Source organism: Phodopus roborovskii, unplaced genomic scaffold (genome assembly GCF_943737965.1).
Source record: "Phodopus roborovskii unplaced genomic scaffold, PHOROB, whole genome shotgun sequence".
Taxonomy (NCBI): domain Eukaryota; kingdom Metazoa; phylum Chordata; class Mammalia; order Rodentia; family Cricetidae; genus Phodopus; species Phodopus roborovskii.
In genome coordinates, this window is record NW_026125278.1 from 11,415,851 (window position 1) to 11,430,926 (window position 15,076).

The window sequence follows — 15,076 nt, forward strand, 5'->3', positions numbered from 1 at the left end:
GATTACAATTTCTTCCATTCAAATACAAAAGCAAATACACAAGCAATAAGGCAAACAGCACAAACACCACTATTCCCTACATTTGATTAGACAAAGAGATAACTTGATGGTTAAGAGTACATTTCAGGCAAAGTTAGATATGTTGACAGCAGAAGTCATAAATTCTCACACATGTGAACCATGAGCACCTTAGGGTTAGTGTATTTTCAAGGTGCAAAGCATCGTGATGTATTTTGAGGATGATAGTGGACATTCCAGACAGTGGAATGTGGCAACAGCCACAAAGTATGCAACATTTCATAAATTATTACCTAGACGTGATTAAAAAGCCACTCTAGACACGTCACACACGGATTCGATGAGAGAATTTCCGCGCGCGCACAGCAAATCACCCGTTTTTTGAGACTTTCTTTCGCTCTCTCTCCCTGAGTCCACATCAACAATTCTGTGGATCCTGAGGCACACTTCACAACGTCATTCACTTAAGGTTCCAGACAGCACTCTCAAACCTCTTCAGTCCTTACTGTACTTTGCCTTCTACCAGGGTGGAGGACACGGCATGGGGGTGTCCACTAGTACAAGTTGCGGCATGCCTCAGGGCATCCGCACCAAGACAGGCGACGAGCAGTTCCGTGCGGCGGATGAGTAAGTGAGTGAGGTCCTCTGCCAAGGTGTCTATGCTCGAATAACGCACCTTCTCAAAGTCAAAGATGTCTTTGAGAAAGAAAAGAACTTGATTCTGGAAAATGAATATGCAAGAGATTGGTATTTATTACACCACAATTTGTTAAATCTATGAACTGCTGATCCTGGAACAGACAGCCTAGTTCTGGGGCTGGTTTCACATTTCATGGGCAAGGGGCTTTGAAGAAGTTATTTAACCTTTGGGCTGTTGTTTTCTATGTCTGTAAAATTTGGGCAAATACTACTTGTCTTTTTTTTTTTTTTTTTTTTTGAGCCATGGTTTCTCTGTGTAACAGCTCTGGCCGTCCTGAAACTCTCTTTACAGACCAGACTGACCTTGAACTCAGAGAACTCGGTAGGCAGAGGCAGGCCAAATTTTAATCTTGTAGGAATCATATGCTAAGGAATACGAGGACGGCTATCCCAGAGTCCCTGCAGGCCACAGGCCAGCAGCCTTCGAGTGCCCCAGTCTGCAGATGGGGAGGAGGTGGGAGGTGGGGGCCTCAGGGCTGGCTTAATCCAGCTCTACGCTTTTCACGGAAACACACACTTTACAATTGGAAAGTTAGGTAGACTAGAAACAAAGTAATGAGTTCTAAATAACAGTAAGATAAGTACTTCCTATGTCATTTCTACAACTAAAGCAAACAAAAATTAAAATAAAAAAATTCACAGTACAGCGAGACACCCAAGCATTCACATCTATACTTAGCTAACTGTTTGCCTCTTGAGATTCAGCCACCTCAATACAGTCCAACAGAGAGGTTTTCCTTGGTACTTTGCCAGCCACAACACTTTGTTGTGAGCTCTGACAAACACAGACTTCTAACATGAGGACATAACTGCAAATTCCAATGTGATTTCTTACAACTTGGGTTTCAGTGTTCATATCATTTTGTACAGAGCTGAGTTCTCTACCACCCAGGGGCCACTGTAGCATGGCAACAGGGTTCAAGGCCCTGACAGGAAAAGTGGGCAGTCAGTGGACCTGTGGGGTCTACTCTACAGTAGAGTGTCAGCTGCCTAAGACCCTGGTCTGTTACATTAACATTGGTATTTAGAAATGTCACAAACTTAATACTGGTACTTAAATACAGAATTTAGGTGATTTTTACAACTTTATATATGTTATACAAAAGCAAACAACTTTGTTTTATTTTTTTAAAGCAATGATTCAATGACTGAACATACCTTAAAGAAGCAACATAAGTCATACAGAGAATTTCTAGGGCCCAAGAAGCCCCAGGCTAAGACAGGGCTTATATGCTCACAAATGGCATAAAAATGGGCGAAAAATCCATCTGAGATCTGTTGGGAAGCAAAAGGGAATCCGGTTATTTTTACCTTCTTCAATTTACATTCTCTATTAATGAAGCATAAACTGGTAGCATGTATGTGGGCAGCACTCTTTGGGAGCAGACCAAGGTTCCATAATGAGGCAGCCTATTGGGAGCATTAACAAACTTACCAGTAATTAAGGGTCAGGGGGTTTTTATAGGCTATACCCTAGCCAGCAGATTTCCATGTGAAACACCTTCTAAAAGGCAAGTTCACCTCATAAAAATACATTTTGAATCTTCCCTATCCAGGAGCTCCAGCCAGAAAAATTCCAGATTGTTCTGAATTTTGGAACACCTCTTCCAATAAGGCCACACCTCCCAATCCTTCCCAAAGAGTTCACCTTGGGACAAAGCATGTAGAACAGGAGCCGTTAGGGGACATTCTCAGTCAAAGCACCACAGAGCAGTGGGTTCTGCATTTAACTTCTAGTTCCTAAAAGCAATTATCACACGGCAGCAAAATTCTAGCAATGCTACAGTGTTCTTCCATGACATGAAATGAATACACCTAACTTAAAGCATTTTCACTAAAAGTATTTGCCTTCTCAATGTCTTCCTCGGCCTAACTATCATTCAATAGCTTGCTGCTTAGTTTCCATGATTTTATGTACTTTTCTATTGCTCTTGGTATCTAGTTTTATTCCATTGTGGTCAGATAGACTCTAGAATGTTGTTCTAATTTCCCTGCATCTATTTACACTGGCTTTGTGTCCTAATATGCTGTCAATTTTGGACAAAGTTCCAAGGGCCGTTGAGAAGCACACTCTTAGTGTGTGGGTAGAACGCTCTGTGGTGTCTGTTATGCCCATTTTATTTGTGGCACAACTTTACTCCCCCATGTTCCCTGCTCAGTTTTTGTCTGTTGGTGAGACAATTGTGAAGTCCACGGTTATCGTGGTGCTGAGGTTAACGTGTGGTTTTAGATCATAGAGGATGCATTGTGCAAGAGTTATTTTAACTTTAGTCAAGTGTGTGTGTGTGTGTGTGTGTGTGTGTATCTCTGCGCACATAAACAGACATGCTCACAGAGGCTGGAAGATGTCAGATTCCTGGAACTGCAGTTACACGTGATTGGGAGTTGCCTGACTGGAGTACTGGGAACTGAACTTGTACCCTTTGCAAGAACAGTATGTGCTCCTACCTGCTGAGCCATCTCTCTGGCCCCAAACAGCTTGCTTAGAAATTCAGTGCCCTCCAGAGAGGCCTGTTTCTTTAAGCATGAAGTACCCTCCTTATCTCTTCTGACTAGTTATGGGGTGAAGTTGATTTTGTCAAACATTAGAAGAGCTACTCTGATCGTCTCTTAGTTCCATTTGCTTGGATAATTTCCATTCCATGACTCTAAGGTGCTGTCTATCATTGATAGTGATATGTGTTTCTTGGAAGCAGAAACAAAAACAAAACAAAACAACAACAATAAAAACAAAAATCCCAACAACAACAAGAATTGGGGAAGAGAAGGGTATCCTGTTTACTAATCACATCCACTAGCCTGTGCTCTTTATCGGGGAAGTAAGACTGTTAATATTATTGGACAATGTATGTTATTTCTTGTCCCTGTCATTTTGTGGTGTTTTATCTGTCCTTTTTTGATTAGCTGTTCTGACACAGTTTATTTTCCTAGGTGAGTGTTATTCTTCTCTACAGACCCAAAGTATTCTTTCCAGTACCCTCCACCTTCTGCAGAGCTGGCTTGGGGTCATCAATTCCTGTGATCTTCGCCATAGGAAGGTTTTCTTTTTCCTTTTTTATCTTTATGACTGATAGGTTTTTTTTTTTTTTTTTTTTTTAATTTTCGTACAGTGGTCTGGGATGTCATCTGCTGTCTTTCAGGACTTACAGACCATACATTTGAGGCACTGTGGCTCTTTAAGTCTCCACTAAAAAGTGGGCGTGGCTCTTACTCCGCTGGGACCCGTTACATGGGAGCTGGCCTTAGCTTCTGTAGCTGTCAATAGCTTCTGTGATCTGGGCATCCGGTGTTATGACCACTATATGACCCAGACAGTTTCTTTTCTGGTACCAACCATTTCATGTGTATGCCTTTTGCATCTTGATAGGCATTTTCTTGCCTTAAATTTGGAAAATTTTCTTCTGTGACTTTGTTGAACATATTACCTGGTTTTTGACATGGGTTTCTTTCTTCCATGTTTCAAAAGTTTGGCACTTTTATGGTGTCTTAAAATTCACCAGTGTTCCGTTCATGGATGTGCTGCTTTTTGCTTTTGTTTTGTCCACTCGACACAAACTAGAGCCAGCTGGGAGGAGGGACCTTAACTGAGGGACTGCCTCCATCAGACTGAAGCGGGCAAGTCTGCGGGCACCTTCTAGACTAATAACTGTTACGGAAGTGTCTGGCCCTGGATGACACAAGAAAGCAAGCTGAGTCAGCCAGGAAGAACAAGCCAGTGAGGAATGCTCCTCCAGAACTCCTGCCTTGAATTTCCTGGACGGTGCACTGTAACACGCAAGTAAGCCAAGAAGCCCTTTCCAGTTCCTTCTCCTGTCTGACATTATCCCACGTGGCCATATGTCAGTGGGTAAAGAGCTTGTCACGCAAGACTTACAACTTAAATTAAGATCTTTAGAAACTACGTAAAAGCCAGACACATGGCACACGTGTCTGTAATGCCGGTATAGGGAGATGGGACTAAGGGATAGAAGAATTTTCACATGATCTAGCTTACACTGCAGCAAAAAGACCTTTCTCAGATACGGTAAGCCCTGATACCCAAATGCCTTTACTGACTGACACGTCACTCTGTTCAGACTGAGCAAGCGACTGTGAGGGTGTCCTGTTACAGAGAAGACTGTCCTCGTGTCCCTCCTTACACCCAGGCCTGCTTATTCTGCAGGCCTTGGGACAGCACAGAGCCTTGTCACATACTAGGCAGGCAGCCTTGGCCGTGTGGTCTGAGCCAGCCTCCTCCCCATCCATAAATTACCCAGTGCTGGTTGTTTTACAGCAACAGAGCATGGGCTAAGGCAGGACCCTGGGGCGCGCCAAGTCTCACCTTCATCTGCTGCCTTTTCTGTTTCAACACCGACCAGCAGCTTGAAGCCACAGCCTGAATGTACACAGAGGAGAAAACAGACTTAGATTGATAGCTGTTGTCAATGTTTCAATTTAAAAACAGTGATTTGTATTGGAATTCAAAGTTTCTTAGTCTAGAAATTCCAAAGAGTAATAGTAAGGGCTAACCTGGGCTCCTGGTATTGTTTATGAACATTAGGGGGATAATTCATTTTAATGAAATAAAAATTTAATACAAAGCCAATAAGAGAAAAAGACTGAACTCTGGAACCAAGGTTAGCAATTACAACACAATTCTCAAGGGCTCATAAATTCTAAAGCTACATACGGGCACTCACTCCTATAACTCTGGTACCTAAGAGGCTGAAGCAGCAGGTCCCCAGATTTCAGAGCTCCTAAACCCTGTTTCTGTGGAAAAGCACTGAAGATAAATTTAGTATTGCATTTCATCCAAGGACAGTATTGCTGGAACATCTGAGGGTAAAGCTAAGTTTTATTCAAGAACTAAGAAATGGCAACCATGATGAGTGGAAGAAAAGCCCCAGTGGACCCTGATGAAGTCTCTTCTCTGGCCAACCCAGCGTTAGCAGACATCCACTTCCTGCGGCTAGAGCATAGTTTATGTATACTTGAAATGCTTTACAGTGCAGTATCTGGAAGTTTCCAATTGTGAAACAGTGAATGGAACTTTTAAAAAGACATTTCTAGCATTCAGACTTCATCACCCTCCCTCCCTCCGTTTTTTCTTCTTTTTTGAGACAGGCTCTGTTCATGTAGTTCTGACTGGTCTGGAACTCACAGAGATCCACCTGCTTCTGCCTCCTGATGCTGGGATTAAAGAGGTGTGCCACCACTCCTGACCTCTATGTAACTTTTTAATCAGCTGTCCATCTCTGGTCATTTCCCATCAGTCTGAATGGCGAGGAAAGTAAATAACACTCACTGTTTCCTTGAAAGAGGAGTTGAGCCAGCGATTGTTCACGACATTCTGTATGGATGTTGGTGGGTTTTCTAAATCCTCAAAGGAGTCCATTAAGATAAAATCCAGAACCACATCATAAAAATTTAAGTTTTTCACCTGTATTAAATTGCAAGATAGAAATGGGTATTACAGAGAGCTGAGTAAAGTCTGAGCACTTCAATGCCTGGTGTTTCTCTACAAAGAGACGGTAAGAACACAACCACATCTCCAGGGTATTCGTCCCTTCCTGGCCCACGAGGTCAGCTCATCTGCTTACTATCCCTTTCCTGTGCCTCAGGCTGAGTGGTGGCGGCGCTCATGGGGAGTGGGTCCTCACTCACCCCCAGGTCAGCCTGTCTTACTCCATCACTCTGTGAAGTAGCAAGTGATGTTCAGATACGGGGAGTCTACGGGGAAAACAGCAAGAAAACAGTCCCACAGATAAGCAATTACAACCCCAGTAAGCACAATGAAGCATCAAGAGTGTGTGGCACCGGTTGGTTTTAAGCTGGACTTTAGAGAGGGCTCCCTGGGGAGTGGGCCTTCCCAGGAGCAGGGAATCCTGTGAGGCTTTAAGGCCAGAGGGAACGAACGCAAAGGCGTCAAATGGAAACTGAGACCGAGCAGGTGGAAAGTCTGGCAGGAGACCACAAGTAGATCCTGTAAGGATTTATACCCACGTGGAGGACTTCTACTGTCACAGCAGGATGGAGCTGGGGCGGGGGGGATGGGGGATAATCAGATCACATAGCTTAAAGATGCTCGTGGCAAGTTTGGCCGGGAGGCATGTAACTGCGACCTCAGCACCTGGGAGGTAGAGGCTGGAGGGGCAGGAACTCAAGTTCATCAGCAGCTCCCTGGAGTTCAATGCTGGGTTACAATGAGACCTTGTCTGAAAAGATAACTTTAGCAGAAGTGTAGGTGGGAACGGGTGTAGGGGAGAGGGTGGGCAGGAGTCACAGAATACAGAGACAGGCAGTAGGTTGGGCAAAAGGCAATAGAGATTTAGGCCAAGGTAAAGGCGGCAGGAAGAAAAGCCGAAGGAGCTAAAATATGTTTGGGGGTTCAGCCGTGCCCAGGTCAGAGACGACTGTGGAAAAGCGGGTAATGGGCAGGAAGGCTGAAGAGGAAGGCTCGGGCGTCTACTGATTCAGTTCACAGAGTGAGAGAGCACAGAGCCGAGCTCTGGGTGCCTATGGTTCCCTCTGCGACGTCTCCCTGGTAACTAACTCACCTGTAAGTTCCACCACAGCGAGCGTCCCACTCAGCCTGGACTCGGCCTGCGCTGGGCTGGAATGGACACATTCTCAATGGTTTCTACCATTGGTGGCTGCTGGTCAGAAGCCAAGAACTGAGTTGGGAATGATGTGTGGTACTGTTGCTGCTCCCAGACCCCACATAACCAGGGCCAGGAAGTAAATACCCGAACCTTCATGTCTCTATCAAATCCACCACCGTGTGCATTTATAACCTACGACCCCACTTTGCATTGCAGCCACTGAGGTGCTAGGCTCTTCTGCCGTCTCTGACAGTAAGGCTCTGCCTCGGATTCTTCTTGGCACCTTTGCGTCTTCAGTCCTACAGAAGGCGTCTACTCCCTTAGCTTTCCTAAGGTGCTCATCCCTAGCTCATCTCAAGCTGCTCTTGTACAGGGCAGTCACTGCCTTGCTGAATGAAGCCTGCCACTTGATTTTCAGATGGGAGATGTGAATGAAGAAAAACAGTCATTTCTTTACAAGCAACCAATGCATAAAGAATACAGTTTCCACTGTTTATGAGTGTCAGGGACAGCATGGTGCCCACCACCACACAGCTGGATTTCCTGTCATTTAAAAAAGCAGAGAGACACTGCCTTCGTCAGGTGAATACATGCAGATAACAGGAGTAAAGGTTATATAAAATTTGAATTTACCCCTCTGGCAGCAAGTTCCATCTCAGTACTATCCCAGTGATCAGTCTGCTCTAAAAAATAGATCATTTCATCAAAAACATCTTCAAATTTCTTTGGATTCTGCAAAGAAAACATATTGAAGTCTAAACTTTATAACAAGACAAGTCTGCAAAATAAATAAGTTACTTTTCCATACAGTTAGTTGGATCTTAATTATTCTAGAAACCACTCTCAAAGCAAGCCAAATTATTTACTTTTTTAAAGTGTCCTAAGTATCCCAGGCTAGCCTCAAATGAACTGTATTGTAAAGGGTGACCTCACACTTCTGACCCTGTTACTTCATTCAACTTCCTCCCAAGTGCTGGGATGACAGATGTGCCCCATATGTGGATTATAGGGTGCTGGGATTACAGATGTGCCCCTATACCTGGATTATAGGGTGCTGGGATTACAGATGTGCCCCATATGTGGATTATAGGGCGCTGGGATTACAGATGTGCCCCTATACCTGGTTTATAGGGTGCTGGGATTACAGATGTGCCCCATATGTGGATTATAGGGTGCTGGGATTACAGATGTGCCCCTATACCTGGTTTATAGGGCACTGGGATTACAGATGTGCTCCTATACCTGGTTTATAGGGCACTGGGATTACAGATGTGCTCCTATACCTGGATTATAGGGCACTGGGATTACAGATGTGCCCCATATGTGGATTATAGGGCGCTGGGATTACAGATGTGCTCCTATACCTGGTTTATAGGGCGCTGGGATTACAGATGTGCTCCTATACCTGGTTTATAGAATGCTGGGATTTAACTCAGGCCCTTTTACATGACAGGTTAGGCAAGTAGTCTACATTTTTCAGCCGTTCACTTAACACCTGTTACTCTACGGAAGCCAAGAATGAGAATATTAGTAAAGCCTCGTAGCAAACTGCTATTCAGACTTTGAGATGAAAACGTGGTTCCAGCAGAAGACTGGGGTCCTTCCGATGCAGCTCTGCCCCTCCCGGAGGCACACTGGTTCAAACCCCTGGGCTTGTCTACAATAGGAAGGCCAAGAGAGCAACCCCCAATTTGTACTTGGACTGACAGTCACTCAGTATACTTTGTTACTTTCCCAGGTATCATTTATTCAGTCACAATAGTTTCTGTACTGTAACTGCTTAGTAGAGTGGATGCAATTCTACTACACTACACGGATCAAGGATCAAGGAATTGAGGGTGAATAGGACTGGAGCTGAGCACCAGCTGGCAAAGAGCTAACGGCAGGCCTTCTTATTTCTGTTAGCATGTTTAAATCTGGACAGGCCTGGATAAAGGAAAGTGGCTCCTTGCAGTCTGAACGAAGCCCTTATCCATGTCTCTGCTTTACTCAGTCCAGTGATGATGAGTGACAGGCGGCTCAGTCTGTGTTCAGGCTCCGCAGTGTTCTTCCTGCACAGCTGGAGGATGTGGTAGCAACAGCTGGTCACAGTAGCAGCTCTACCAACACCTCTACTCACCAGCGACCTCCAGTCAGCACAGTCCAATGTAAGTTATTAGAAACAGCCTGCTCAAAGGACACGAGCTTTACACACAGAAAGTAACTCAAGTGGAAACTAATGCTCTTGGGCTAGATGGGGTAGTGCTCATCTGTAGCCCCAGCACCCAGGAGGCAGAGGCAAGACAATCAACACACATCTGAGTTTAGCTTGATCCACAAAGTGAACCCCAGGTCAACTAGAGGAACACAGAGGCTTTGTCTCAAAAAATAAAATAAAATAAAATACTGTTTGTGGACCTTTCCAGTTGCTTACACAGTTTTCTTCCACCATTAAAATTTTAGTATATTTTAATTTTTAGAAAAGTTAAAAATACTTATTTTTTCGTTTGGTAGACAGGTGGCACATGCCACCGTCTGTGAGAGAGAACAACCGCTGGGCTGGGTTCTCCTTCGTGCGGCGTTCTAGGGTTCTCGACCGCGTGAGTTCTAGATCATGTGGGTCCTAGGGTTCTTGATCATGTGGGTTCAGGGTTCAAACTCGGGTTGTCAGCTTGTTGACAAGGACCTTTACCTGCTGAGCTATCTCACCAGCCCCTTGCATTTTATTATTTACTCTTCAATTACATAAACCACCTAAAACAAAACTTGCTTAGAGAATAGATTTACCTTCCGTGCTTTCACAATTAAAGCTGATAAAATCTTCCTCCCGCTTTGAGCAAGGAATATCCTGTTAGCTGCTTCTGAAAGAATCACCTGAAAAATACCAAGCCCCAAGGTGAGAATGGGTTCCAGTGACACCAGAGACCGCTGCCTGTGATGCTAGGTCAACACTGGAAACACAGGAGGCCTAGATGTACAGAAATGAGGATCTCTTAAACCCAGTGATCAAAAAGATAAGAGGCAGATAATTGGAATTTAAATCCTGCTTTAGACACTTGAGTGGCAGGTCACTTAGTGGTTCAGAAGTTTGGTTCCCAGCACCCACGCTGGGCACCTTAAAACCACCTGCTACTCCAAGTCCATGATATCTATCTCATACCATCTTCCGGTCCCCCTGGACACCTGCACTCACGTGTACCTACCTAACTTCCCACACACACGCACACACACATGAAAATAATAAAAAGATTTTTTTTTTTTTTTGAGACAGGTTTTCTCTGTGTAGCCCTGGCTGTAGACCAGGCTGGCCTTGAACTCACAAAGAGTGTTGGAATTAAAGGTGTGTGCCGGCAATTCTGGTTTTAGTATTAACAACCTCACTTCTGTTTAGGAAATCAGTATCCTTTATCACTGATGCAAATTTTAAAAACATAAATATACTCTGGTTGATGACAAAGCGCCATTTGAAGAGCCATTTACACACACGTACACCATCACTGTGTTCCGCTTAGACAAAGTGTGGTGGAGGAAGGGTTGGGGAAGGGCAATGGAAATGGGGACAGCAGCCTGGGGGGGGGAGAATAAACTTGGCCGGCTGCCTACCTGCCGTGAGCGGCCAGCATAATGAAAGGAGCTGTCCTGTGCACAGGAAGGGATGCCACGTCACACATAAAGGCACACAACTCACTCAACGCCCTAAGACACACCTGGAAAGCCTGCCGGATGCAGTGGAGTTTGGCGAGAAAGTCGCTGTCTCCCAGACACTCCAGCATCTCAGTTCTGTATCATAAAGAGCAGAGAGCAACCGTCAAGTCCCATTTGAGAGCGAGCCTTCCACACACCTGGACTTGAGCGGGGCTTCACCACAGGACCTTAACATAAAACACATGTCCTCTGCACACTGGCAGACCGTGGAAAAAATTCACTTGTACCAAAAATGTGTTTTCCCCATAATCGTAAGTATAATTTAATAACTGTCACACAAAAAGAGCATCAGCACTGTAATTTATTATTACACAATAATATATTAGCCGCTAAGATAAATGATTAGCCATAAGCTAAACTCGCATAATACCTCAGGACTCGGGAGTGAATTTTTCCCTCTTCAACCAAATGCATAGCTTCCTCATAAAAAGGGCAGCAACAAAAGGACTCCAGGCCGTAGCTGTGCTGTGCTTCTCTGTGCTCCGTGAGCTGAGAATGCAGAAAAATGACTCACAATGAAGTAAGAACTCCCAAAGCACCCGGACATTACCAAAATACGCTAAGTGTGACTAAACCACAAAACCACTAAATTCATTTTACTTCAGATCTCAGTTGTCACAGTTTCAAGGTGAGCCTGGACCAATATGGGCAAGACCCTGCATCAACATAGATACCCAAACAACAAAAACTCAGGCATTGGGCCGGAGGGCTGGCTGAGGGGTAACGGAGGCATGCTCAGTTTCCAGCACCCACAGCGCAGGCTCACAGCCTCCTGTAACTCCAGCTCCAGGGGAATCGGCAGTCCTGGGTTCCATCCACTCCTTTAATCCCTGCACTCAGAGGCCCGCCTTGTTACACAGTCTCAGTCCAAAAGAGAAAACGTAACAAGCTTAGTTCATTTCAAACCCAACTACTTAAATCCACAAGGCGTGCAAAAAGCAGACTAACTAATGAGGAAGAGGGTTTCTGTCATCCACAGAGCACTTTAAACTCCTATGGCGACACCCAAGAGGACACAGACACACATCCTACCTTGCTGTCGTAAGGAATTCTGTCTTATACGTGACTTTACCTAGCTTTTATGTTACTGAAAGATAATGCTCTTTTGATTCTACAAATAGAATCTAACAACTCTATAAATAAAATTCCGTCTGATGCTTCCTTAAAAAAAAAAAAAACTACAAATACTATTGGGTGGTCAGCTACACAGAAATCCCCAGAACACTGTAATGTGTGAGTGTGTGTGTGTGTGTGTGTGTATGTGTGTGTATGTGTGTGTGAGTGTGTGTGTGCATGTGTGTGAGTGTGAATGTGTGGATGTGTGTGAGAGTGTGTATGAGTGAGTGTGTGTGCGTGTGTGTATGAGTGTGAGTGTGTGTGTGCATGTGTGTATGAGTATGAGTGTGTGAGTGTGCGTGCATGTGTGTATGAGTGTGAGTGTGTGCATGTGTGTATGAGTGTGAGTGTGTGAGCATGTGTGTATGAGTGTGAGTGTGCATGAGTGTGCGTGAGTGTGTGCATGTGTGTATGAGTGTGAGTGTGCGTGCATGTGTGTATGAGTGTGAGTGTGAGTGTGTGTGCATGTGTATATGAGTGTGAGTGTGCATGAGTGTGCGTGAGTGTGTGCATGTGTGTATGAGTGTGAGTGTGCGTGCATGTGTGTATGAGTGTGAGTGTGTGAGTGTGTGTGCATGTGTATATGAGTGTGAGTGTGCATGAGTGTGCGTGAGTGTGTGCATGTGTGTGTATGAGTGTGCATGTGTGTATGAGTGTGAGTGTGTGTGCATGTGTGTATGAGTGTGAGTGTGCATGAGTGTGCGTGAGTGTGTGCATGTGTGTGTATGAGTGTGAGTGTGCGTGTGTGCATGAGTGTATGAGTGTGAGTGTGTGCATGTGTGTATGAGTGTGAGTGTGTGTGTGCGTGCATGTGTGTGTATGAGTGTGAGTGTGTGCGTGTGTGCATGTGTGTATGAGTGTGAGTGTGTGTGCATGTATGAGTGTGAGTGTGCATGAGTGTGCGTGCATGTGTGTATGAGTGTGAGTGTGTGTGCATGTGTGTATGAGTGTGAGTGTGTGAGTGTGCGTGCGTGTGTGTATGAGTGTGAGTGTGTGCATGTGTGTATGAGTGTGAGTGTGTGCATGTGTGTGTGCATGAGTGTGCGTGAGTGTGTGTGCATGTGTGTGTATGAGTGTGTGAGTGTGTGAGTGTGTGAGTGTGTGCATGTGTGTGTATGAGTGTGAGTGTGTGTGCATGTGTGTGTGTATGAGTGTGTGTGTGTGTGTCTATGGGGAGAGATCCTAGGGTCTGTACATGATATGCATGCCCTCTCGCTCCTCAGTTATATTCCCAGCTCTACACGTTTGAAAATAGTATTACTGAAAAGTCTTGCATATACCATGATATCCACTCTGTTAAAGTATACAACTTGCAGGGTGTTGGAACATGCAGAGTTACGTAACCAACAGTACTTTCAAGAATGTATTTGTCACTCCACCAGGAGGCCTCTTTTCCATTAGCAGACCTCCTGTTCGCCTCTCCTTGCTCCTGGAAACCATTACTGGGAAACCACAGTTTCCTACTGAGGAAATGGCATTTAATGGGATTAGCCTGTGTGTGGCCTTTTGTGTTTAGCTGCTCTCAAGGTTCTACCACGATAAACTAAACATCGGCAGTCCACTTGTATTTATGGATCACCAAAACTCAAATGCATGGGAGCTGAGAGATGGCTGTTCTTCCAGAGGACCCGGGTTCGGGTCTCAGTCCCTCACCAGATAGGTCACAACCCCTGCGCAACCACACTTCCGAGGGATCCAGTGCTCTCTTCTGGCCTCTGTGGGCACCAAGCTGCATGTAGTACACATACATACATACATGCATACAGTCATACATATACACATACATACATACATGCATTCATACATACAAACATACATACATTCATACATGCATACATTCATGCATACATACAAACACATTCATACATGCATACATTCACTCATACATACATTCATATAAATATACATACATACACACACTAATTCATACATGCATGCATGCATACATACATAATACATTCATACATACATACAGGTTATTCACACATACAAATATGTAGATAATATTTAAAACAACAAGGCTCTGATGAATGGGCACACTTCATTTTATTTGTCTATTTCTCAGTGATGGACACTGGGTTTTTCCACTTTCTGGGGTCATGAACAGGTTGCTATGAATATTTTTGTTCAACTTCAAAACATACGTGCTTTCAACTTTCCTGGTACATAAACAGAAGGGTAAGACGGTAACTCTGTGTTTTACTGTTTTGCAAAGTGGCTCTCCTGGCTCTCTGTCACCAACAAGTTCACACACCCTCTCATAACGACGGCTGTTCTGCCTTTATGTGACAACGACAGCAGATGAGCAGATGACTGATAACAGGTAGCACTTTACTCTCTTTGGAGAAATCTTTCAATTTCTGTTCGGTTTGCCCATTTTTACATTAGGCTACTTACCTATTTAGTATTTAATTGTAAGGGTTCTTTGTACAGCACAGACACAAGCCTTTTTTTTTTTTATCAGCTATGTAATCTGTGAACACACACACGCGCGCACACACACACACGCGCACACACACACGCGCACACACACACACGCCTGCGCGCACACACACACGCGCACACACACGTGCGCACACACGCGCGCGCGCACACACACGCGTGCGCACACGCAGGGTAACTGAGCTGAAGTGTAGTGCACTGGTGAAACTCCTTCACCATGAGCATAGCTTATCTTACCTCTGCTGCTGAAGCAAAGAGATCTGATTCACTGTCCCCTGTGTCCTGCAGGCCAAAGTCATCCATCGCCTCCTTCGTGCCCGCATCTGTGTCTTTATCTTAAAAGGGAAAAGGTGGGGCCCACATCGTTATTCTTTGTCACGCTCACTTTCTAGAGTGTGAGTTCACCTCTACTCTTTATTCGGACAGTCAGGGCTCGGCGCAAACAGTAACAAACTATGGTGGGTGGTAATCCGACAAACTCTACAGTGTCCTCGCTTGACATAGCGCCATGGCACGGGACAAAGTGCTGGAAAAGG

The 15,076-nt window shown here is 44.8% G+C and overlaps 1 protein-coding gene across 1 annotated transcript in view; it reads right to left on the minus strand.

Annotated features, from left to right (window-relative positions):
- Positions 1-505: 505 nt before the first annotated feature.
- Miga1 (mitoguardin 1) overlaps positions 506-15,076 on the minus strand; it is a 39,855-nt gene continuing 25,284 nt past the window's right edge. Inside the window, exons 7-15 of the mRNA XM_051195523.1 lie at positions 14,778-14,875; positions 11,353-11,471; positions 10,985-11,057; positions 10,065-10,151; positions 7,932-8,030; positions 6,002-6,136; positions 5,039-5,092; positions 1,876-1,992; positions 506-739 (exon numbers count right to left, since the gene is read on the minus strand). Coding sequence (XP_051051480.1) covers positions 521-739; positions 1,876-1,992; positions 5,039-5,092; positions 6,002-6,136; positions 7,932-8,030; positions 10,065-10,151; positions 10,985-11,057; positions 11,353-11,471; positions 14,778-14,875 — 1,001 coding nt within the window. The 3' untranslated portion in view covers positions 506-520. The remainder of the gene's footprint in view (positions 740-1,875; positions 1,993-5,038; positions 5,093-6,001; positions 6,137-7,931; positions 8,031-10,064; positions 10,152-10,984; positions 11,058-11,352; positions 11,472-14,777; positions 14,876-15,076) is intronic.